The sequence below is a fragment of the Heloderma suspectum genome, chromosome 5, assembly GCF_057233095.1.
Source record: "Heloderma suspectum isolate Gila_16-S chromosome 5, 16-S_ref, whole genome shotgun sequence".
In the NCBI taxonomy this organism is placed as follows: domain Eukaryota; kingdom Metazoa; phylum Chordata; class Lepidosauria; order Squamata; family Helodermatidae; genus Heloderma; species Heloderma suspectum.
In genome coordinates this window covers 231419294-231444643 of record NC_139462.1, presented here as the reverse complement: position 1 = coordinate 231444643, position 25350 = coordinate 231419294, and the positions used below count along the sequence as shown (strand labels likewise).

Below are 25350 nucleotides of genomic sequence, written 5' to 3'. Positions count from 1 at the left end.
GACAAGACATCTCGTCCAAAAGCATCACATTGCATTTGTTTTCCTTTTTAAGATGTTACCCCATTGCCATATAGCTGGTAAGGGAAGTTAATTGAGTCGGGTCCTTTGTGTACTAAAGAATTAGGTTAATATCAAAAGATGTCAAGTGACTTGGCCTCCACTATAAGGATATTAGTAACGCAGCCTTTAAACTTGACTTGGGAACATGCCAGAGTGGCAAGCCAGTACAGCTGCTCCTCACCAATGAATACCACTTGCTTTCATGTCTGTGCTGATGGCTCAGGCTACCGAGGGGATGTTATCAGATGGCTCAGTCATGTTATCAGTGACAGGAAGGCCACTTGCCAGGGAGACTCGCCTCACAGCGCTGGAGTAGTCTTAAGGTGAATTACACAAGCATAGAGATCTTTTCTGAATCGTCCACACTTCTCTTCATCTCTGCTTCCTGCGATAATGAATCGGATTCTAACAGGTAGATAGGATGCTCTGCCCCACTTTTCCCAAGTGACCACTATGCGCAGTGTAGATGGGCCTAACGGTCTGGATTTAGAACAAACTTGGACAGTGTTCTGAGCTAAGTAAGTGAATCCTGCTGAGGCAGGAGGGGGGAACTTTCACCCTCCCAGACATTGTTGGATTCTAACTCCCATTAACCCCAGTCAGTATGGCCAGTGGCCAGGGATGAAGGGAGTTGCAGTCTTCCAAATATTGTTGGACTACAGGTTCCCCATTCTTTTGCTGAGGCGTGCAGGCTGCATTCAGTTAATCTGAAGTGAAATCAGTGGGTCAGGTTTAGCTCTTGTGACAACTGCTAGGCAGGCAGTCTTTTCTGTTTGAAGGGTAAGCTGCCATTATCATAATTGCAGCCTACCTGTGGTTAGATCACTTGTGTATGTCGCAAGACGGCCTGTGAGGAAATGCAGTGATGGCTGACGTTGCACTAAACTGGACAGTGGAGCTGGTGCAGGAAGAGCTGTGCTCTTGCAATGGGTTTTCTTTGCTGTTCTGCGTTGCATTGCTTGTGCTGATGCTCCTCACTTGATTAGCAGTAATCGGCAGGGCATCACGCGGTTTGTGGGTGTTAGGTGTGATAGGTCAAAGCAAATGACACTCAAAGTTTCCCATCTAGAAATGCCCTAAAGTAGGCTTCCCCAATCTGGTGCCCTCCAGACGTTCTGGAAGGCAGCATTGGCCATACTGGTTGGGGATAATGGGAGTTGTAGTCCAACACATCTGGAGGGCGCTAGGACAGGGAAGCCTATCCTAAATGTAAGCCAATTGTGCCTCAATCTTAGTGGCCCTGCCTCCTTGGAAAAAATTGGATTGAATAAACCAATGTGTGAATAATGATCGATGAATAACTTTGACACTGGGCCGGTTCACTTAATCACCATAGCCCAGTGTGGATTATTTAAGCCATGGTGGGTTGCAGCATTGGTGGGCAGCCATTTTGAATATTCAACCTGCAGTAAGGGGTTGGGATGGTTTGCTGTATCATCTGAACCTGGGCGACGGGTTGTTTGAGGGTTAAACAACAGACCATGGGGTTGAATATTCAAAATGGCCTCCCGCACATGTCTCAACCCACCGTGGCTTAAATAAGCCACACTGGGCTGTTGTGGTCATGCAGACCAGGTTGCCGTGTTTGGTATTCAGAATTAGAGCTTCGGGCTTGGGCGCTGTCACATAAAAAAATCTAGCTGGCTTAGAAACTTAGCTTTTCAATCAAATCATTTCCTTAAGGTTTCCAAAAACCTAGACATATGTATTCAGAGTGGGCTGACATTTTTAGAAGCAAGGATTGGAAGACTTGTTTTTTTTATTTCCAAGAGAACTTTGTTCTATCAGGCTTAGTAGCTTTGTTACAAAATGTTCTCCCTGTCCTGAAACCATAAAATCTCAAGAGGATTCAAATGGTTATATGTCTGCTACAAGCTCTGGACATGGGCAGTGGCAAATTTTTCCATGGTCTCGTGAGGGATTGTGAGAGTAGGACCTGTGTTTGGCTGATAGGGATAAAGGAGCGGAACTGTGGAAAATACTAGGGAGTGATTGAAGAAGGTCTTCCAACTGAGCATCTAAACTTAGTTGGGCTCAAAGAGGATCTCATCACAGCAGACTTAGGGCAGAATCTTATGCATGCTCAGACAGAAAAAAATCCTACAGCTCCCAGCTTTCCCTACCCAGCCATGTCTAAACTTGCATAAGATTGCATCCTAAGTAACTTTGCTGCAAAATGTTTTCCCTATCCCGAATCTATAAAAACAAAGAGGGTTTGAATGACCCTAAACCCCAACTCCTAAAGGATGTTCCTTTTTTATAGGATGAATTCATGTGCTTCATAAAGTTATTTAAAATATTTATGTCCTTTCTTTCTAGGATGTTTTACGTTAGTTCCAATTAAAAAAAATTAACAGAATCCTCCATACTAAAGACAAACGCATAATAAAGCTGATAAGAGCAGTGGCAGTACTATGCCTAATTAACATTAGCATAGTTACAGAAGGCCACAGTGCAGGTGGTGATCTCAGAATCGAAGTACCATTCTGAACAGATGGTATTTGCATCATAGTAACACTGCATGCCACTTTCTGCCAACTCAGAAGTGGGCTTGTCAAGTTGTATGGAAGGAGTAGTTTTAAATACCAGTTTACTTGTTCACACGTGGCCTGGTGTACAACACGCTGCTACGAATTCTGCTGAGAGGCTGTTTACTCAAATAATGAGCTTTGCTTGTAAAGAGGGTTGACTGAGAACATACCCTTCTTCCATACAGTTGCAAATTCATCGTAGTGCCAAAACTTTGTTATATTATTAATTATATTTTTATATACTCATATCTGCAGTTATTTGCCACCTCTCTTGGAAGCAGCAAGGAGTGAAGGGGCAGGGGCGGGGTGGGGTGGCAAACAGAAGCTCAACGTCAAGCCCTTTGGCTCTGTCGCACTTCGCAATGGCGTGTAAGGCAGTACAGGTCCTGTGATATATAGGCTGATGTGGCTCTCTGCTGTGTTCCCATTACAGGTTTTGTGTTGTTTCTTTGTCTGGGAATCTTGACCATGCTCAGGCCAAATATGTACTTCATGGCCCCTCTTCAGGAAAAGGTGGTATTTGGGATGTTTTTCCTTGGAGCAGTGCTGTGTCTCAGCTTTTCCTGGCTTTTCCATACAGTCTATTGTCATTCAGAAAAGGTGTCTCGGACATTTTCCAAGTAAGTTAACTGGCAAGAAGCAACTCTTGTTCCAAAGGTGATTTACACAGATGACTTCTTGTTCTTAACTTTACAAAACAATCACAGATTTAGTATGTTACAAATAGCTAAGCCAGTGTCAGTTGTCTAGGTATGGAGGCCCCCTACCAAGGCTATTAATGGGGCAGCAGTTAACAGAAGTAACCAATTTTACCTGCTATGCCCTGGAAATGTCGTCAGGTCGTGAGTTGCTAGTTTCTTGGTGAAGGAAACAAGTGACATTTCCAATTTGTTTAACTTTCAAATGCAGGTAGCCTTCTGGCGGTGCTTTTTTTAATGCATGCCTCGTTGGGTAGAAATATTGAAGTGAGGTAAGGATAGGAAGCTGTACAAAATGTTCTCGTCCTGCTGGACCACTCTTTGGCTTTGTAGCTCTTGCATATGTTGCAATACTGTTACAGCTTTTTTTGCATACATGAGACTGAAATATGCTTTAAAAGAAGAATTCTTCAAATCTGGCATTGAAAGCTTGGGTTCTACAATGTACTGCATGATTCCAGGCATGCAAATAAAACTCACATCCCTGCCAATACTTCTGCTCATGAGTGCAAAGACAAATTCTGATGTTGAATTTGAGCATCATTATACCAGATACATGACACTCTTCTTTTCCTACTTAAATCTAGGCATTTGTACAATAGTCAAATCTGTAACAGCTGTTCTAATTGAAATGGTGGCTCCTTTACGGATGGTGTGGCCCCTCTCTCAAAACAAGCTGACTGATTCAGAATGTATCATATGGCTCTCACTTCAGTCTGAGCCCCTGTCTCTTTTTGGTTTTTGCGTCCTAGATTGGATTATTCTGGAATAGCTCTTCTTATCATGGGGAGTTTTGTCCCATGGCTGTACTACTCTTTCTACTGTTCACCACAGCCTCGACTTATCTACCTCTCCATTGTATGTGTGCTGGGTATCTCAGCGATCATTGTTGCACAGTGGGACCGATTTGCAACGCCTAAGCACAGGCAAACGAGAGCAGGTAAGACAGCTTTCTATTGCTGATGTGAAATCATGACCTTAATACTTGGGGATTAATCGTGTAAACTAAGCCAAACAAGTTGGGTAGGCTGAAACCCATTTTGAAAGAAAAGTGCTCCAATGGTGAAAGCTTTTGGTTCCTCTGGAGTGAAAACTGCTGAGCAGTGGGGCTCACATTTCTGCAGAAGGGCTTGTAGAAGGTTTAAAACTTGGGATTTTCTAAAAAGAAGACATGATCAGTCTGACCAAGTGCAGCTGATGGGCAGCTTGAGAAAATAATCTGACTTCAGTGGCTTATGATGTAAGGCTTTGCACATTTGCACCTGGAGTGGAATAAGTGTGAACCGCAGTTTGGTTTCCAAAGCCACCGTTGCACTCCTGACTCGTGTTTTCAGATTTCGAGCTTAAAAGACCCACACACAACAGTGGCTAAGATACTAAACCTGAGGGAGCCCCACATATCTCCCCACAATTGGCTACTTGTACTCCACTCCTTTTGTTTCTTTCTCACACACATACACCCTCACAAGAGATGTATGTGTGTGTGTGTGTGAGGGGCATAATCTGGATCTAGAAACATCGTTCTGTGAGGTAAGGTTTCCTGGGACTCGGTTTTCTCCTGAAAGTGCCTCCAAGGATGTCACCAGTATGCTTTATTTCCATCCAGGAGGCAGCCCCCGCTATCCATCTGCAGTGGGGATAGCTTGTGTCTTTCAGGGGAGCTTCATTTCTGAATGCTGGCTGAGATCTCTCTGTTCCTTTCCTAGGGGTGTTCCTGGGACTGGGGCTGAGCGGTGTTGTGCCCACCATGCATTTCACCATAGCAGAAGGGTTTGTCAAAGCCACGACGGTAGGCCAGATGGGCTGGTTTTTCCTCATGGCTGTGATGTACATAACAGGAGCGGGGCTGTATGCTGCCCGCATTCCAGAGCGCTTCTTTCCTGGCAAGTTTGATATCTGGGTAAGTGTGACCTCTGGCAGGGACTGGCATCTGCTGTGGCCATTGGGACAGTCTGGAGGGTGCCTCGTCATCTCGTGAGGTGCTGTGCATGTGTGGCATTGTAGAGGCAGCACCAGCCATCCAAGTGTGGAGTAGTGGCAGCAGCTGCTTTGACACTTTCGACGTACTCCGGGCTGTTTGAGAGTCACATCACAGGTCACAGTTTCAGTAGGTGCACATTTTACTGATTTAGAATACCCGTAATGCATGAGGCAGACAACGGTGTTTTCCCCAAAGGGCGAAGACCACAAAAGCACAGTGGCTCTCACTGCAGCGTATTTTCACTGCATGCACCCAGTGCATTAAACATACATATTCACTGTTCCAAGTTGCATATTCACCATGGCTGCCTGCCAAGTCTGTAATGTGTCAAGGGGCCCCAGGGCAGTAAGCAACAGGAGCTGTTACTCAGTTGCAACAACAGCAAGCTGAGTCTTGAGAGCCTCTGAGCAGGTGTTTGGCTGCCATTGTTGCGTAAACGCTGCCTTCCAAAGCATGCTGATGGGCTACTCCGTTCCTGTTGATCGTAGCTGGCCTGGTCCTAATGCTGGTCCAGAGCAATGTCCTCCTAACCTCAAAAGACAGGCAAGATATCATTACTGGCCCAAACATCTCTTGGTTTCCATTGCCATGTTCCAGATGTGTGCCTCCTGGTGGAGGCTGGTAGCTTTGATGTCAGTGGAGTTCAGACTGGTTTTGACTGAAACCTGCAGTAGATTCACCGCTCCACTGACACTGGAGCCACCAGCCTCTACTGGTCTCTCTGTTCCTTGCAGATAGCTGTTAATTGCTGCCCTTCCCAGTGTGCAAAGAAGAATTTGGAGAGAATGCATCTGTAGTTGACATTCCTGTCTTTATCTACAAAGGCATCACTGGGAAACTGGCCCGACTAGGAATCTTGCTGGCACTAGTTGCCAAAGCAATGCAGGTGTTTTCTGTGGTCATGTTGTTGCCATACAGAACATCGGCACAAGAAGCCTTCCTCTCCAACATGTTCCTGGCCTGATAAATGGGATTACTCTACAGTGCTTATATCTTCCCTGGAGTTTTATTTGGGGAAAATTTATGGAGACCACTAGGAGTATCTCTCCTAATACAGTGAATAAAATAACTGATTTCAAACGTGTCTCTCCTCTACTGCACAAGTCGAGTTTTCTTTCCTGTACAGTACTTCATAAGCAGCAATTGCCAATAGGTCACTATTAAAGTGCTTACATTGAAATCCCTCAGTCCTGTTACATAGTTGCTGTCACATTCCTCCGCCCTTTTCCTTCGCAATCAACACACTCCAGGAAACAAAGTTCTAGGCTAACACTATAAAATTCAAAGTGATCTTGATAGGCTGGAGCATTGGGCTGAAAGCAACAAAATGAAATTTAATAGGGAGAAATGCCAAGTTCTGCACCTAGGAAAAACGAAACCAAATGCACAGTTACAAGATGGGGGATACTTGGCTTAACAATACTACAAGCAAGAAGGATCTTGGAATTGTTCTAGATCGCAAGCTGAATATGAGCCAGCCATGTGATGTGGCTGCAAAAAAGGCAAATGCTATTTTGGGCTGCATTAATAGAAGTATAGCTTCCAAATCCCGGGAAGTACTAGTTCCCCTCTACTCAGCACTGGTTAAGCCCCATCTGGAGTACTGTGTCCAATTCTGGGTACACTTTAAGAAGGATGCAGACAAGCTGGAGAAGGGTCAGAGGAAGGCAAAGAAGATGATCAGGGGACTGGAAACAAAGCCCTATGAGGAGAGACTGAAAGAACTGGGCATGTTTAGCCTTGAGAAGAGAAGACTGATGGGAGATATGATATTGCTCTTCAAGGCCTTGAAAGGTTGTCACAGAGAGGAAGGCCAGGATCTCTTCTCCATCATCCCAGAGTGCAGGACATGGAATAATGGGCTCAAGTTCCAGGAAGCCAGATTCTGGCTGAACATCAGGAAAAACTTCCCGACTGTCAGAGCAATACGAGAGTGGAACCAATTACCTAGGGAGGTGGTGGGCTCTCCCACACTGGAGGCATTCAAGATGAGGCTGGACAGCCATCTGTCAGGGATGCTCTGACTTGGATTCCTGCATTGAGCAAGGGGTTGGACTAGGTGGTCTTATAGGCCCCTTCCAGTCCTACTAGTCTATGATTCTATGATTCTACCTTATTGGTTAACAACTAGCTTCATTATAAATGCAAATTCTAGATTGCAATGAACCAGCTGATCCACACATCTATGAATATCAATAGAGGAGACGAAGTGGGAGTTAGGAAAGTTGCCAGCAGTCTGGGCAAGAATTTCTCGGCCAGACTTGCTTTGCAGGGATGCCCCTCCCTTGGAGTGGCTCCCTCCTACATTGGCTATCACGAGTGGCAAACCTGGCGGAGCATCTTAGCTCTGCCCCTAACTTTTCCTGCTTCGCTCTGTGATGGACTCTTGCGTCCCTCAAGTCACGCCCTTGCCCCACCCTCCACTTGCATTCTCGTGGTGGAAAGGGGGAGCGGTTCAGCTTGTGCCATCCGGGTGTCAAGGTCTTGGGAAGAAAGTCTCGCTGTTTCTGGGCTCACTGGGGAGGTTGCCTCCCTCTGTTCTGGCTGTTCCCATTCTAATTCTGAATCTGAGCTGCCAGACATCTCCACACACTCAGATTCATTCCTGAGTTGCTGGAAGCCATGCTAGACCAAGACGGCAAATGCGGAATCTCCAGAGCTTCCAGGTGTGTCACAGAGCTCCTAGCAGTTGGCGTTAGATTGTGGTTATTACTTTCGTGGTTATTACTTCCATGGTTACAGAGTGACTTGTTACCCCCTCGTATTGTTGTATAGCAAGGGACGTTGAACTTCATCCCAAGGGCCAAATTCAGTTTTTGGAGAAGGTCTCGGAGGCACATTCCAGTGATAGGCGGGGCCAAAGGCAAACAGGTGGAGCTAAGGGCAAAGGGGGTGGGGCCAAAATAGCATATTGTTCTTCTTGCTGGTAGCCAAGCTTTAGGATTTCAGCCTTTTAGAATGGGCAGAAAATCCACGCAAAAGCCAAGAAACCACCCAACAATTGACAGGGGGAAGGGGTGGTGCCAGGCGAAGGGGTCATGGCTACCTGGGGATCCCAGGAAGGCCAGATTTGGCCCATGGACCTGAGGTTCTGCACCCCTGCTATATATGCTAAAAAGGATATTTGGCAGGCTACCAAAAGGAGGCATCACACTTGGACAGGAAGTTAGAACTGGCTGGCTGATCGTAGACAAGCTTCCCTTCTTAAGTTCTCTCAGTACAATGCTGATAGTCTCACTGGGCAGAAGATGCCATCTCAGTTTTTAAATACACATTTGTGCTTTTAACTTGTGCCTTTAAAAGGCAATGAATTTCTGCTGATCATCCCTAGCTGGCCAGCAGATGCCCCCCCTTTGCAAGAACAGCTGAGTGAGAGTTTCCTAGTCTTTAATGCTCTTCTCGCATTTCCACAGTTCCAGTCGCATCAGATCTTTCATGTGCTTGTGGTGGCTGCGGCTTTTGTCCATTTCTATGGCGTCTCCAACTTGCAGGAATTCCGTTACGGACTTGAAGGAGGATGTACTGATGACTCCCTTCTCTAAGAACTGCTGAAGATTTTAGTACAAGCTTCCCAAGTGCTTTTAGAGTGACTTCTTGGCTAAAATCAAAAGAAGGCTCTGAATGTTGTTTTTTTTTTTTTAAAGAAACTTTGAAAAGTTGGCAATGGTCATTCTTGACTTAAGCTTCTTTCAGGAGCACTGGCCAGGTTGGGGCGGGGGGATTGTCAACCGTGTCGACTAGGCGGAAGTGCCTCTAGCAGCCAGCCCCGTTTTGACAAACACGTTGACTTCACAGGAATTACATTGGAAAATTTTGGACATTGGAGAAATTCTGGCACCTGGCAAAAAGGAAAGGGGCCTGTTACCTGCTCTTTGATGCTGCAAACATACTCCATGCTTGAAGACTCTAAATGTGTCTGTCCCATCAAATATCCCCATTTCTCCTTCACATCTGTTGCTGTTGTTGTGTTGGTCTGGTTTGGGCAGTGGCAGCTCATAGCAGTAATGTTCAGAGGAGGATGCACAGGGCCATTTCACTTAAGTTTTGTCTTTCTTGACAAAGTAACGTATGCCTAAAATGAGAGTATTTAATATTTAATATTAAGCTTTAAAAAAAGGCGCTATCCCTCCAGCATACTGTTACTGGAGAGCTATTCATGGTATTTTAGGTGGGGTGCTATCTAGGAGACTGTAGAGCTGCTGTTACTTCTGTGTCAAGTTGACTGAAATAAAAAGGTCTCAAGCTGTTAATGCTGGGTAGTTCAGGGGATCAGTTTAGATGCCTTCAGGTATCTTTCTTCTCTGGAAGGATTCATTGGACTTCTTCCCGGTCCAAAGCATCCTATAGTGCCTGTAGGCGTGGCAGTTTAGATTATTTTTGTGCACCCCATTGGACGGGTGCATTGGTACTGCCAGTATCCATATTCTCTTCTCCATGGCTGAAATCCAGCCCAGTTAAACATCCAGGTTTTCTAAATCAGCCACTTTGCACTGGATTACAAACTATTTTTTTTGAAGCAGCTGGGTTTAAAAAGCAATTCATTCTCTCGGGTATAATGTAAGCTGGGGGAGAAAGATGATGCCCAGCTGTATGTACAGAGTTGGTTGCTTGGTTCTCAGCATTGTGAGAACCACTTGTAAGAATTCCCTCTTTCCTTTCCAGCAAATATGATGAGTGGGACTCCCTTCTCTCTGAAAGCAATTCATTACATCTGTGATGATGAAAGTGAAGTTTGTCTGTTTTGGAAGGCCTAGATAATTGGCAGGGGAGATACAAGCAGAGCTCAGGCAAGCAAGCTTGTATGTGTGTCTTCATTAGGTCATAAGGTCTGCCTGCTCCACTTTTAGATATGCTTGAGACTAGTTGAGACTTGGTGCAGGTGGTCGTTGGAGAAACCTCCCAGTTGACCTTTTTTTTTTACATGCCTTTAGATTCCCTATGGTAGCCTTCCCCAACCGGGTGCCCTGCAGATGTGTTGAACTACACTTCCCATCACCCCAATGGCCACACTTGCTGGGGATGGTGGGAGTTATGGTCCCACACATCTGGAGAGTGCCAGGTTGGGGAAGGCCTCCATAGGTGCCCCTGCCCTTCATTAAAGTACACATCCTCCCTTCTCTCAGGCGTGCAGCCAAGAGTAAATGCTGCTAGTTGCCTCTTGTTTTGTGCTAGCTGCTCCTGGAGAGGTTCATTGTTCATCGATACTGAGGGGAGGCCCTCTCTGGGGCAAAGGGAAGCTGCCCCCATAGGTTGCTGCTGCTTTTCCTTTTCTGGCTACTTAGGTTGTTACGTGAACTGCTCGGAACTTCCTGTCCCACTTCCTGACTAGGCCAATGTGAGACTGGAGCCCTCTGCTGACTTAAGTGCTCAAGCCAGGTGTGCAAGGTGGCAAACTGTAGTCCTAACAGGGTCTGTATACTGCCTGAACCAGCTGTCCTGTTCTTAGCTTGAACACCCCTTCCAGCTCTGTTTCAGCCTCAACTTGGCCGTGTGTGTGCGCGAGTGAGAGAGAGAATGCACACCATGCTGAGCACTATGTATGTGTCGTCAGGGTTGGTTCAAGGACTTCAAACACTGGGTGCTGCCTGGACAAATGCCTCTTAAACGTAGGATAGTGACACCCCCACCCCACCCCCGCTATTTAAGGCGAGAGCCTGTCCTTCATTTTGAGCCCTTTCCATGTAAGAATGAGTGCATCTCCCATCACAGCCTGCCAGCACATGGTGTTGAGACAGTGGCAAATGGGGGCAGGGCGACTGCTTGCCTGCCCTCCACGCCTAGCCGCTCTTCTCCAGAGAGGAGAACTGATGAAACACGTCCTTTTAAAGGTGAAGGTGCTAACCCCAAATCATTTTTCTAGGTTCTGCCTAATTTGTTGAAGAAAATGCTTGACCAAGGTTTTTGAGAGTGTAGGAAATTGAGGATCCGTATGATGTGATAAGCTTGTCAAGTATCCGTACCCAACAGGGGTTTCAAATGGCTAGCGTTGTCTTTCTCATACTTTTTGTTCTAGAAGGAGCAGCAAGTGTGGCTTCTGGGGCCAATTTTTTGTAAAGGCCTCTGTCCCTTCTACCCTGGATTCTGGCCAGCCCAGGGAAACGGAACAAAATGAGCTGATGTGATCTACCTCATGTGTACCAAAAACATATCAACTCGTTGATCCTTCACCAAAAGCTTTAAAAAGGAGGTCCCTTATATACAGCCTTCCCCAACCTGATGCCCTCCAGATGTGTTGGACTGCAGCTCCCATCATCCCAAGCCAGCAAGGCCCATGGCTCTGCTAGCTGGGAATGATGGGAGTTGCAGTCCCACATTTGGAGAGCGCCAGGTTGGGGGAAGGCTGTCCTACAAGCAATCCACACAGTTTCCTTCAGATAATGGCTATATCCCAAGCAAAAAAGTCAAGTGCTTTCTGTTGGGAGCTCTGCAAGCCAACCGTTAAGATTTACAGCCACCTCTGATAGAGAACTTACCAACTGGATGGTTTTAAACAGGTCATTAGATCTGCTATCTCCATTCATAATTCCAGATGAATTAATGTTCTTTTTTACTTAAGGCAAATACATATGGGAACTTCTGGTCCTCTTCTATCTGACATTTTGTGATCAACTGAAAGTACAAAAAGAGCCCCCACCCCCCCCAACCCAGCTGTGACTCCCATCCTGCAGGCTGTATTGTGTGGAGTTCTCACAGTTATGCCACCCAAAAGATGGGGAAAGGGCTAGCATGGAGAGGGATGTATGAGAATTTTGTTTTTGCTCACAAAACATGCGAGCATGCCTTGTTCAAAGCTCTGAGCACATGTGTCTGCCAAAAATATTCACAAATTGTTGAACATGTGCTCACACTAGTTTTGTCCTAATTTCCAGTTGTGCAAATATTCTTCATGGACTGAATCAGCCCCCTTTAGTCTATGGAGGAAATTTGTGCAAATTTGGGGAGATTTGCGCAAATCATCCGTTCCATTGCTGCGCGGTTTGCACAAGTTTCACATTCATGCAAAACGAGTGAGCAGCGATCACGAATGTAGACCGGAATCAGGCATGAGGTGAGCGGCAAGACAACGTTCAGAGAATCCTAGCGATCTCAACCATGGACAGAAGATCACCTGGGTGTGGCTGGGATCATGTGTTCTACATGGATGCATCAGCTCCCAGAATGGCTTGGATGCAGCCACTGGCAAATGATATTGCAGCTAATCTACTTGAAGTTCACCGTCCTTCAGGATGGTAGCTCTCCACCCCTCACCAATCAGGGCTGTATGTTGATAACTTTTCTTTTTAGCATTGAAACCTACTTTTCCAAAGCTTAAGCTTTTTAAGGCTTTGTTTCAGAGCTTCTAGAATGCCCTTCCCCAACCTGGTGCCCTCCTTATGTGTTGGACTACAACTCCCATCATTTCCAGCCAGCATGACTGTGCTGGGGTTTGTAGTTCAACATCTGGGGAGGGCACCTGGTTGCGGAAGGGATAGGGTGGCGCAAAACCTGTAAGATGAATTGGAGTAGTTAAACAGGGCTAAGGAGAAGGTATATATTATACAAGAGCAAGCGCCCAGCCTTAAATGTAGAACTGGTATGAACACAATGATTTGAGGTGGAGAGGCAAACTTTAATCTCCTCTGTGACGTTCAAGGATCCTTGCCACTTAAGGAAAAATAGGACATTATCAGTGTTGAGAAATTCGCAATTTGTGAGTGATATCCTTGTGTCTTAAATGTGCAGTGCTGAAGAAAATCTGGATGCAGACTTCTATAGTTGAGTGTGGACAAGTTTGTGTAATGCAGGAGCGCAAAACCTCAGGCACGGGCTACGTTTGGCCTGCTGGAGTTCCATAGAAGACCAGGCTACCTTCCTCTGGCCCGGCCTCTTTCCTCCCAACCACTGATCATTTAATGGTTTACTGTCTTTTGTGCCCTCTCCCCCGCCCTTCTAGAAGGTTGAAATGCCTCTCTTAAGGCGCAGTTACCGGCAGTAAGAGCTTTAAGCTAAGACAGGCGGGCATGCTTGGTCTTGTCCCTTTTTCCCTTGGCCCCTCCCACCCCGAAACGCAGCCCTAGAGAGCATCTCTCCCATGGAACTTGGCCTTGGGCCTGAAAGAGGTTCCGTGCCCCCCCACCCCATGATGCATACACCATCTCTTAACGGTGGAGGCAGGGGAGCAGCACTCCCGAGAGGAATTATTTTTGCATGCTTCAGTGCTAGCAATCTTGAGTACAAATGATTGTGTGTGCGTTAACTGCAGGAACAAGATAATAGTGGCAGACATCTGTTAAGAGCGGCAAATCTAAAACTAGAATGTACTAGAGCTGTATAACATAGCCCATCTATAATGTATGATGAAGAAACCAGCACTTTTGGAGCAAGCGATAAAACACTCTGGTATATAACTAGATTTTCTTGAGCAAAAACACTTGTATTAGGCTAGCTATGTTGTGAACATTTTGATGGGCACAAATGATGTAAGAGTGAAATGGAACTTGACAGTCTCTTTGTGGGTAAACGGCAGTATTTGCAAGTGTTAACCTGATGATGCAAGATCCATAACCCCTTTTGAAAAGGGGGAAATGGGGTTTTAAGATTAGAATTAGCAGGCAAATGTAAGTAGTGGGAGGAAGTACGTAGCTGACTTGATAGTGGTAGAAAACTAATGAGAGAGCACTAAAGAAATCTGAAACATGGATAGTTGGAACAAAAAACTTAATATAGATCTATTATTGCAGAGACTTTATAGTTGGAATAATGGTATGGATCTATTACTTAGAGATGTAAATGTACAAATAAAAGAGCAGATGTATTCAATATATTTCTTTTTGTGGGGGGAGAATAATGATGTATTCATAACAATGAACATTTTGTTCAGTTTGTAAACTAGGGAAGATTTTAAGATGTTTATCAGCAATAAACATTTTTAAATTAGTAGATCTTGTTGAAGACTATACAAGTTCTAAAGACTTGTCTGAGGCTTTTCCTCGCACACTGATTACATTATATATCTGTGTTACAATCCTAAACTGGGCAACTGTAGCAACAACTGACACTTGACCTAGATCCAACCTCTCTGATGCAGATGTGCTAGATGTTAAACTGAAAATCACATGTGACCCTTCCCCAAACTGGTGCCCTCCAGATGTGTTGGATTGCAACTCCCATAAGTCCCAGCCAGCTGGGGATGCTGGGAGTTGCAATCCAGCACATCCGGAGGTGAGGAAGGCTTCTCTATCCCAATGTGCTTCATGTATGCACCGTCATACTAAGCCCTAAAAATGATCCCACACTTACCCTCTCCTATCATGTACGCTAGTTTAAACAGCTTGTGACTCAAGTTGCAGTGATTGGAACTGCCTGAACAGGTCAAAAGAATGTCATAAATAGGCCACTGTATTTAGTGCAGCACGCTGCTTAGTAAAAAAGAAAAAAGCTTATCCCAAAAGGTCTCTTGTAGGTGACACCATTACTGTGCTATTGGCATATAAATCATCTCTGCAAAATGGCAACAGTTGAGCTCTTACTGAGGTGATAAACTGGCTGGGCTGTACTACTTCAGATTACAGTGAGGAACTTCCATGATCTAAAAAATCAAAGAAGGATTCCAGCCTAGTCTTGTCTGTGCAGGGAAGCAGTGAGTTACAGGAGCCCCCCCACCCCCAGTCTGAAGTGGTACAGCCAACACAGGATGATCACCTCAGAAGCAGGCAGATGGGACAAAGCAAAGCTGGTTCACTTTTGTATATATGTACAGATCTTTATATAACTTGTCTGAGAATCAGCCTCTTAAGATGGAGTAATGAGACACAGATGCATCTAAAGAAAACTGACAGTACATTATTTGTGCAGGGTACTGCAAATATTGTACTGTCAGTTTTCCTTAACTAGAGCCTGTGTAAATGATTTCTTTTTGTTTTCAAGTCTCCAACAAATCCTCTTTTCATTGACCCAGCCTATTTAGCCTTTCATCTTGTAAGGGCAGTTAGTGCTTCATTCACATATTTAGGTCAAAGACATAGTACATTTACAGTCTCTGCACATTGTAATAGAACACAGTAATTCACAGCATCTTACAGTGCCAGGTGTCAACTACTCCTAATTAAGTTTGTTCAATTTTGCACATATGCAGGCATACTTAATTGCAAAACAGGATTTTCATGTAAGTAAATATGCTCATGGCCTGTCCATCTAAAAGCACTGTGAATGTAATACATTGCTAATTCATTCTCGGGTGGCCAGATGTGGCCTCACCATAGATTTGCATCTAGCCAGACTTGATGGGGTATGCTGCCGACACCACCCCAGGCTCCTTTCAGCTGGACATGGGAGGAGGCGGGGCTCTAAAGCCACCCTGACCCCTTCCTCATGTTCTTTCCTGGCCCTCAGCTGCTGGGAGGTGGATTAGAGCGATTTCCTCCCTAACAGCCTCCTACCCCAAGTCCAATGCAGCAAGCTGTATGTGGTGTGACGGCCTCCTGTGAGATATCCAGGGCCTTCCACTTCCCCTTGTCTCAGCAATCCATCCTGGGTGGCTTTCAGCAGCAGCCATGGCTTTAGCTGCACTGCAGTCTTCATTAGGGCTCTGTCCAGAGATAACTATATCTCATGGCTTCTCTCCATTCCATTAGGTTTCCATTATGCAACATCTACCTTGGGCCAGAGGCTTCTAGCATTGCCGTATAAACACCTACACATGGTGTGTCTCTCCAGATGTCGCTGGCATGTGTGTTTCCCTCCACAGCCCTTTGGCCAGCTTTTGTTCCCTGCCTATTATTACATTTATATCCCACCTTTTTTCCTCTTGCCAGGAACCCAAGGTAGCTTACGTTGTCCTCCTCTGTTTTCATCATAACAACCCTGTGAGGTGGGTTAGGCTGAGAGTCGGTGACTGGCCCAAAGCCACCTAGTGAGTTTCATGGCCAAGTGGGGACTAGAACCCAGATCTCCCGAGTCCCAGTCCAACACTCTAACCACTACACCACCCTATCACACTCATTGTCCAAAGAGGAACAGGATAGAGCTAGGCAATCAGAAACATTGTCACCCTCATACCCTAGAGATGAATCATCCCAAATTGGATGCTCCATAGCTCCTGTAGGATTTCCTCCAGGGGCCAGTTCTAAAGCTGTTCTGCAATATTTTTGATATTAAGCACCAACAGTGGGGGGCTGTTTCTGTTCAAGTGGAGGACATGTGGGCAGTGGTGCAGTTAGCAATGGCCTTTGCAACAGACATCTGGGGCCTTGTAGCCCCCAGTGAGCAGCAGGGGGAGGGGGCAAGAAAACATCTTGGTTCTGACTGAGCCTAGAGAGTGATCAGCAGGATGCTGATCTCTCAACAAAGCTGCTACTTGGACCCATGGCTTGGAAGCACGGGGGAAAGATACTTCATACAACCCTAGCCCCAGTTCCAAACAGAAGTTATGCAGAGAGAAAATGGAGCTGTTCCCTGTCTACCTCAGAATAAACCAGCTAGGAGGAAATGTCCAGGGACTAACACTTTCTCACTCTACTCTCCTAGTTTTGCTGCTGCAGCCATAAGTGGGCAGCAAGGAAGAAGTGGTGAGAAATGCAAGTACTGGTTGTTTTCCCCTGCCCCGCTCGAGTTTGCTTTTACCTCAGACCAGCAGTTTATGCCCATTTATTCAGAAGAGCCAGAGTGCTGTAGCGGTTAGAGTCTTGGACTGGGGAGATCTGGGTTCTAGTCCCCACACGGCCACGAAGCTCACTGGGTGACTTCAGGCCAGTCACTACTCTCAGCCTAACCTACCTCACAGGGTTGTTGTGAGGATAAAATGGAGAGGAGGAGGACCATGTAAGCCACCTTGGGTTCCTTGCAAGAGGGAAAAAAGGTGGAATATAAATGTAATAATAAATATAAATCCCACAGGCTGAAGCAGCTGCTTCTCAGACCTTCAGCAATCTGAACTAGCCTGCCTCCAAATGCCTCTTCAAGGAGGAGAGCAGCATGCACATTTTTTCAGATGGTTTGATGCATCACATGAGTCTATCGACAGCCGTATTAAAAAGTGACCAGTACTATTCAGTTTTGGGGTTGGCTCCACATCAGGGCTGCTTCTACCAAGATTCATGCTTATTTGTTTTATCTATTTTAAATATTTCAACCTGCCTTTCAGGGTGAACTGCCATCACAAGATGGCTTACAAGTATATAAAATCCCTGAAATTACAATTTTAAAAACCTTGTATCACAAATGGGGACAATCCTGGTGTAAATTGGTACATATCCCCACTATGTGAGATATTCTACTTTTTAAAATTGAATTTGTTTTTTTTAATGACATCCAGATGTTTCATGGCAATAAATATCAGAATCCTGATGGCAATCCTGACTTGTCCACCGTATCACAGCATAGAGAGCATCTGTGTTGTGTTATTCTTTGGGATGAAGCAGCAAGTCTGTATTTAGCTGAACTGTTCCTCTCATTCTGCATAGTTCTGACCCCTTTGGCAACTCTCTGTGCTTTGGGATCTGTCCTTGATTAAATTGTTTTGCAGTGACTTCAAATGATCAACAGTTAACAAGACCCCTGACCTGACACTGCTTAACATGTAGTCTTGTGATTTGATGGATTGCCTCTCTACTTTAGATGGTAAGAAAGAAAGCATTAAAAACATGCCACTTTTTAGGTATTTATAAAACTCAGGATAGAGGTTTTGTTGGAAACACCAGATATGCTGCTGCCTATTTACACCAAGTGGTAAAAGTTATCTTTTGATACCCAGGCCAAGTAGTAAGAGGACATTTTCTAGCAAATGCTAGTCAGGACCAGAATAATTATTAAGCTATACTTGCAGTCTGAAATGTTACCATCTCGTCTAGTGTGATTTTGCAGTGCCAGCAAAAGCCTTGTTGAATGAAATAATGGACAAGACTGTGTTGAATCCATCTGTGCTGATTTCTGAAGTTGTGTTTCAAAGGTTGACTCTTAACGATTTTCCTTTGTTTTATTTTTATATACAGATATTTTACCCACCTCTTAAATCCTAACAGGTTTCCCAAGTAGCTAACAACAAAACCAATTATTTTAAAACAATTATGCTATAAAAAGTAACACAAGCAAATATATCATTTCTAAATTCTAAAATGAATTAAAAAATTTTGAAGTCTTGACAGATGAGTTTTCCTCCCATGGATCATGACATATTTGGAGTTTGGGGGATGATGGGCATTGCAGTCCCCAACATACATTCCCAAAGTCTTAAGTGTATTTCACTAGTGCATACAGCAGTACATATGCAACCCGTGATGTTGTTGTGCCTCTAATCTATGGAACTGGGGAGTAGGCAGAGCTGCAGGCCTGACTCAAGCTGATTCAAAGGAGATATTCTTCTATCTAGGGGTGCTCCCCCACAAATCAGGTCTACATATGACCTCCTAATCAAAATCTAGGTGGGGCAAAAGGGGTGATGAACCAGTGGGATGTAGCAGATAAGAGTGTCAGATATGGACTGGAGAAGCCTGGGTTAAAATGCTCGCTCATACACAGAATTCACTGGGCAACGTTTGGTCAATTACCCCCTTGCAACCTAATCTACAGGGCTATTGTGAGTATCACATGGGATAACCCAAGCATGGAATCTGTGCCCTGAGTTAACAATAAGGAACTGCTTCTGCTAGGCTTTTTCAATGCTCTGCCCATAAGCAGAAAGTATATTCCACATGGATTTTGTCCATAATTGCTGTAAGTTTTGTGGCAGAGCAATTCCAGCTCTTGCTGCCTTCGGCTTCAAATATTTGGAGGGGAGGGGTTTCTGCTAGTGCCACAGTACAGTATTACATTAAAAATAAAAAGTTTAGGGAGCTAGGAAAGCTAGGCTGCTTTATAGCCATATAACACATCATGTTACTTTGTCAGATCCACTCCGGAAACTGAAGCTGCAGGAGTACACAGGCTAAGGCTGCAATCCTATGTGCACTTACTTGGCTATAAGTCCCACTGAACAAAATGAGGCTTACTTCTGTGTAGACGCATATAGGACTGCACTGTGAGACTGAACTACGAATGTGGAAATCCTTGGTTCAAACCTCACTTCTGCCACAAACTCACTAGGAGGCCTCAGGCTTGCCATCCTCTCAGCTGCCACCATCTGCAATATAGGAATAATAATACCAGCCTACCTTACTGGGTTGTTGTGAGAATGATAAGGTGATGTACACACAACACATTCAGCTCTTGAAAGCGCTACATTTATGTAGCATTGTTATTATGGCAAAGGTCTATACCAATTAGGTAGCAGCGACCCCTTCCCTAGCTCCACTTTCCATCGTTAAACATTAGTAACCGTCTAGAATTGATTTGCGACCTGGTTTCAGGGCCAGGCTTTCATGGGTCCTGTTGAATTTTACGGGTTTGTTTTAATGGCCGCTTCTGCTACTTTGTTTTGCTAGGGTTTTAAAAATTTACTTTCAAATATACGTATAATGGTATCGCGCAGCGATGCCTACGAATTTCCACAGGGGGGCGGCACTGGGGTTGGGTGGGGGATAAAAATAAATACTCCATTCTGCAGAACGAAGCAAAGCGCGGCCGCGCCCCGGGCGCCCAGTTTCTCCCGTGCTCGTGAGCAGCCCTCAGTCGCCCGTCGCCGCTGGAGAGAGAGAAAGGGGGCGGCCCCAATCCCAGCTCGTCTCCCCGAGCTCGTTCCCTTCGCGCCTCCCTACCCGACCCCCCGGCCCATTTCCCCGCCACTCGCCCAGCCCCTCCCCATTCTGACAGGCCTGGCGGGGCGCCCCGGCGCCGCCTCGCCTCGCCTCGCCCGCCAGCCCCGCGCTCAAGGGCGCCCGCGCGTGCCCTGACGCTCCGACCGGCCTGCCGGGGGCGGGGCTGATTGCATCACTTTCCCGCGACACGGACACGGGCATCTCCGTAGACTTGAATTAGACCACTATCCGGAGGCAGTTTCCGGGCTCAAGTAAACTTTTCTTCTGTGCATGCAACAGAGAGAGGGAGGTGTAAAGAAGCGCCACGGCAAAGCAACAAGGAGGCCCTGAATCCACCATGGATGCAGTCAGTCTGCAATTAGTCGCTCTGTGGTTAGTCTATACATCCATAATGCTTCACACACAATAAGACCTGATTTAGGAAGAGCAGGGACTCCTCTCTTCGTTGCTCGGATTGTGCGCGCGCGCTTGCTGGGATAGTCTAGAGGCCACAGTCACAAGTGCTTGTTAAAAACTGGAGTTTCTGCAGGGGGTCGTTGCTCACTTCCGCTCCGAGAAGTGAGAACCCGGAAATGAACTATTCAGACAATGTTATACTTCTACAAATTTATATCTATGAGCGCTTCGCTGAAATTTTGTTATCTCTGTGGTCCAGACTATTGGCTATCGGTAACGAAGACCGGAAACGGCGCCGGCGCCATCTTTTCTTAGGGCATAGCTCACCGTTCCCCATGTAGTCTATAGGAATAGGCCAGCCTGCGGTTTGGAGGCGGCGCCCCTCGAAAGGGAGACGGGATTTGTTGTCAGTTCGTGCTACGGGGTGGGGAAGGGATAAGCCACGCCTTCGGCGGCCGGGGGGCCTATATATAGCCCGGCGCCGCCATGTTTCCCTTGAATCGAGACGTTTGCGCAGGTGGCCTGTGGGAGGCGGCGTTTTTGAGGGCGTCGTAAAAGGGAGTCCTATGGAAGCTTTCATTATGGCTACGGCGTTACCGGCTTAGCCAAGGGCCATGTTACTTAGTGTAGGGATTATCTCTCTCTGCTATGGAATGTTAGTCCCCCACGTTAATATTTTTCTAAAATTACTCAGTAGTGAAATTCTCTGAGGTAATGACTGTCTGAGCAAAGCGAGTTTCTCTCACAGTAGGGGTGTGGAGGATGTGGTGCTTTTAAGGGCAAAGTACAGATCATGAGCTTCTTGTTGCAAAATTTCGGCTAAAATTGAAGAACATAGGGAAAACCACTAAACCATTCAGGTATGACCTCAATCATATCCCTTATGAATATACAGTGGAGGTGAGGAATAGATTTCAGGGATTAGACCTGATAGACAGAGTGCCTGAGGAACTATGGACGGAGGTCCGTAACATTGTTCAGGAGGCAGCAACAAAATCCATCCCAAAGAAAAAGAAATGCAAGAAAGCCAAGTGGCTGTCTGATGGGGCTTTACAAGTAGCTGAGGAAAGGAGGGAAGCGAAAAGCAAGGGAGAAAGGGGAAGATATATCCAACTGAATGCAGAGTTCCAGAGAATAGCAAGGAGAGACAAGAAGGCCTTCTTAAATGAACAATGCAAAGAAATCGAGGAAAACAATAGAATGGGAAAGACTAGAGATCTCTTCAAGAAAATCGGAGATCTCAAGGGAACGTTTTGTGCAAAGACGGGCATGATAAAGGACAAAGAAGGCAGGGACCTAACAGAAGCAGATGAGATTAAGAAGAGGTGGAAAGAATACACAGAAGACCTGTACAGGAAAGATCTGAATGTCCCTGATAGCCATGATAGCACGGTCACTGAACTCGAGCTGGACATCCTAGAGAGTGAAGTCAAGTGGGCCTTAGGAAGCATGACTAACAACTAAGCTAGTGGAGATGACAGTCTTCCAGCTGAGCTATTTAAACTCCTAAGAGATGATGCTGTTAAAGTGCTGCACTCAATATGCCAACAAATTTGGAACACTCAACAGTGGCCTCAAGACTGGAAAAGGTCAGTTTACATTCCAATTCCAAAGAAGGGCAATGCCAAAGAGTGTTCAAACTACCGTACAATTGCGCTCATTTCACGTGCCAGCAAGGTGATGCTCAAAATCCTACAAGCTAGGCTTCAGCAGTATGTGAACCGAGAACTACCGGAAGTACAAGCTGGGTTCCAAAGAGGCAGAGGAACTAGAGATCAAATCGCCAACATTCGCTGCATCATGGAGAAAGCAAGAGAATTCCAGGAAAACGTCTATTTCTGCTTCATTGTATGCTAAAGCCTTTGATTGTGTGGATCACAACAAACTGTGGCAAATTCTGAAAGAGACGGGAGTACCAGACCACCTTACCTGTCTCCTGAGAAACCTGTACGAGGGTCAAGAAGCAACAGTCAGAAACAGACATGGAACAACTGATTGGTTCAGAACTGGGAAAGGAGTACGACAAGGCTGTATATTGTCGCCCTGCTTATTTAACTTAAATGCAGAGTACATCATGAGAAACGCTTGGTTGGATGAATCGCAGGTCGGAATTAAGATTGCCGGGGGAATTATCAACAACCTCAGATATGCAGACGATACCATCCTAATGGCAGAAAGCGAAGGGGATCTAAAGAGCCTCTTGTTGAGGGTGAAAGAAGAGAGTGCAAAAGTTGGTTTGAAACTCAACATTAAAAAAACGAAGATCATGACGTCTGTCCCCATCACTTCCTGGCATATGGAAGGGGAAGAAATGGAAGCAGTGACAGATTTTACTTTCTTGGGCTCCAAGATCACCGCAGACGGTGACTGTAGCCATGAAATTAAAAGACGCTTGCTCCTTGGGAGGAAAGCTATGGCCAACCTAGACAGCATAGTAAGAAGCAGAGACATCACCATGAATATGCCGACAAAGGTCCGTCTAATCAAAGCTATGGTTTTCCCAGTAGTAATGTATGGCTGTGACAGCTGGACTATAAGGAAGGCTGAGCGCCGAAGAATTGATGCTTTCGAACTGTGTTGCTGGAGAAGACTCTTACGAGTCCCCTGGACTGCAAGGAGGTCAAATCAGTCCATCCTAAAGGAAATCAACCCTGAGTGCTCATTGGAAGTACAGATACTGAAGCTGAAGCTCAAATATTTTGGCCACCTAATGCGAAGAGAAAACTCTCTGGAAAAGACCCTGATGCTGGGAAAGATTGAAGGCAAAAGGAGAAGGGGACGGCAGAGGATGAGATGGCTAGATAGCATCACGGATGCAATGAATATGAACTTGAGCACGCTCCGGGAGAGAGCGCAGGACAGGAAGGCCTGGCGTGCTATGGTCCATGGGGTCATGAAGAGGCGGACACAACTGAACAACAACCAGCCTGATAAATGGCTACGTGATTATTAGTATCGTCCATGTGTCCCCAAATTTAATCTTACCACATTTATGCCCCACTCTTCTTATCTCTCTCCCCACCCCCGCAATCGGGAACTTAAGGCTATGCACATAGTTGCTTTGTAATCTGTAACCCTGTAAAAGTAGTTCAGTGCTGTCCTGCTATTGCAGATGGGAGGGGTGAGGAGCCTGAGGGAACAAGACTGTCCTTAAATCTCAACGCAGTTGAGTTGGTAGCCGATGAGTACTAAAAACTAGATAGGTCTCTTAGCTGCTCTGTCACACACCCCTGCATAATGGTTTTCTTTAGAAAAAGGTGTTTTTATTGGGTGTGCCTGCTTTGTTGTAGGCCTGCCTTCCCCAACCTGATTCCCTCCAGATGTGTTGGACTACAACTCCCAGCATGCCCCAGCCACTGCTTTAATTTAATCCAGTGAGCCCAATATTGGAGCCTTCCCCAACCTCCACAACTCCCAGCATGGCCCAGTCAGCCATAAACTAGAGCACCTTCTGAGCTCCACAGTGCTTTTCCACAGTTCGTTTCCGTGGGCAGTTCTCTTAGAATACTTATAAACCTTCTAGTAGCTTGGTACATAAGACTTAGGCATGAGATGGGGACCAACACTAGAGACAAGCAGAAACATATTTAGCTTCCCCACAATTAGCTGATCTACTTACATTTCATGTGGGAGAATATTCCAAGGAGTGGGTGCCACCACTGAGAAGGCCCACTTACATACCACTACATGGCAACATTCCATTGCCAGCAGAATGACCAAGGGCCCACCTGTGGACTAGTCTCATGGAGGGAAAGATTCAAGGGCAGGCATGCCTGGGTGCCCCTTTCAATGCCTTCCCATCCAGGAACAAGGGAGTGGGGGGGAAGGATATTTCCTGTTCTCTCCTTTTTTCTTTTTAATCAACTGCTCCGTTCTTCTGTGGAAGGCAGAGCCAAGACTGAGGTTGGGGGGTGGGGTACAGCTGAGTTTTGGCCCTGCCTTCTCAAACAAGGAGTTAACCCTTTCCTGTTTGCCATGCTCTAGGGCACTGGTAGTGGTATTTTGAATACAGCTCAGTGAAGTACCCCAGTAGTAGCAGAATAGAAAACCAAAAGTTACACATTATTATGATATGTAGGGATCACAACAGCCACTAATGCATATATGTATAAAATGCATCACTGTGTTGATTTATATTCTTCAGAGCCTCTTTGAAGGCTTTTAAGCAGAGGTGGGATGATTTTTTAAGAAAATAAATTCTATCTTTCCTAAATACATTGAATTTGAGACAAATGAATTATCTATTTTGTCACATTAGCTATCCTGTGTGCGCGCGCATGTGCGTGGAAGGAGGATCAAGCAGAGGACAGCGCCACCAGAACACCGAAGACAAGATTACAGCTTTCTCTTGCAGAACCTGCCACCTAAGTTTTTTTTAAACAAAAGCTTTAATCTTACTGAGACCTCAGACAAAAGTGAGAAAAGTGATTTGAAAATTTTAATCCCTCAAAATCAAAAACAACTTTTAAGTCTGCCATCAATCCATGAGTCTTCTGCAAACCCTTTTAATGACTTTTGAGCTTCTAGAAATGAGCCTTGAAAGTGTTTTACCAAAAAGGTTTGATACTTTGTGTCAATCTGTTCTTGCTATTGTTCACATAGCTCTCTCTCAAAAGTGGCTGAAGCAGCACCTTTGGCCTTTCAGTGCTCTCCTTGTGGCTGCTCCTGCAACATTCAAACTGGGCATGCACCCCAATCCATTCTCCTGGACTACATTTCAGATAGAAAACAGCAGCACTAACATAAGCTGCACTTGAAATATGGGTATGCTAAAGAAGGCTTCCTGCTTTCTACTGAATGCATTTCAGGCAAAACGAACAGGAACTAAACTAAAGGCTAGAAGCACTTCTGTAGTTGGCTTTCCCTTTTGAGAGCTTATTTTTAACTGTTTACATAAGCAGTCACAGCTACATTGTACTGTGTATTTATCTCTTGTGGACATTTGCTCATTATTTGTACAGTATGCAATAACCTATGGCTACAAAGCAATAAATATTTATTGCAGATCGTTTTGA

At 45.5% G+C, this 25350-nt stretch overlaps 1 protein-coding gene across 3 annotated transcripts in view; it reads left to right on the top strand.

Annotated features, from left to right (window-relative positions):
- LOC146345290 (adiponectin receptor protein 1) overlaps positions 1-25347 on the top strand; it is a 37031-nt gene extending 11684 nt beyond the window's left edge. Inside the window, exons 6-9 of one of the 3 annotated variants that reach the window (XM_084859576.1) lie at positions 3025-3211; positions 4042-4229; positions 4996-5189; positions 24594-25347. In XM_084859576.1, coding sequence (XP_084715702.1) covers positions 3025-3211; positions 4042-4229; positions 4996-5189; positions 24594-24854 — 830 coding nt within the window. In that variant the 3' untranslated portion in view covers positions 24855-25347. Of the gene's footprint in view, positions 1-3024; positions 3212-4041; positions 4230-4995; positions 5190-6004; positions 6444-8683; positions 14187-24593 lie in introns of those variants that run through there. The other 2 variants (XM_084859577.1, XM_084859578.1) reach the window with 2 other exon arrangements.
- Positions 25348-25350: the final 3 nt, after the last annotated feature.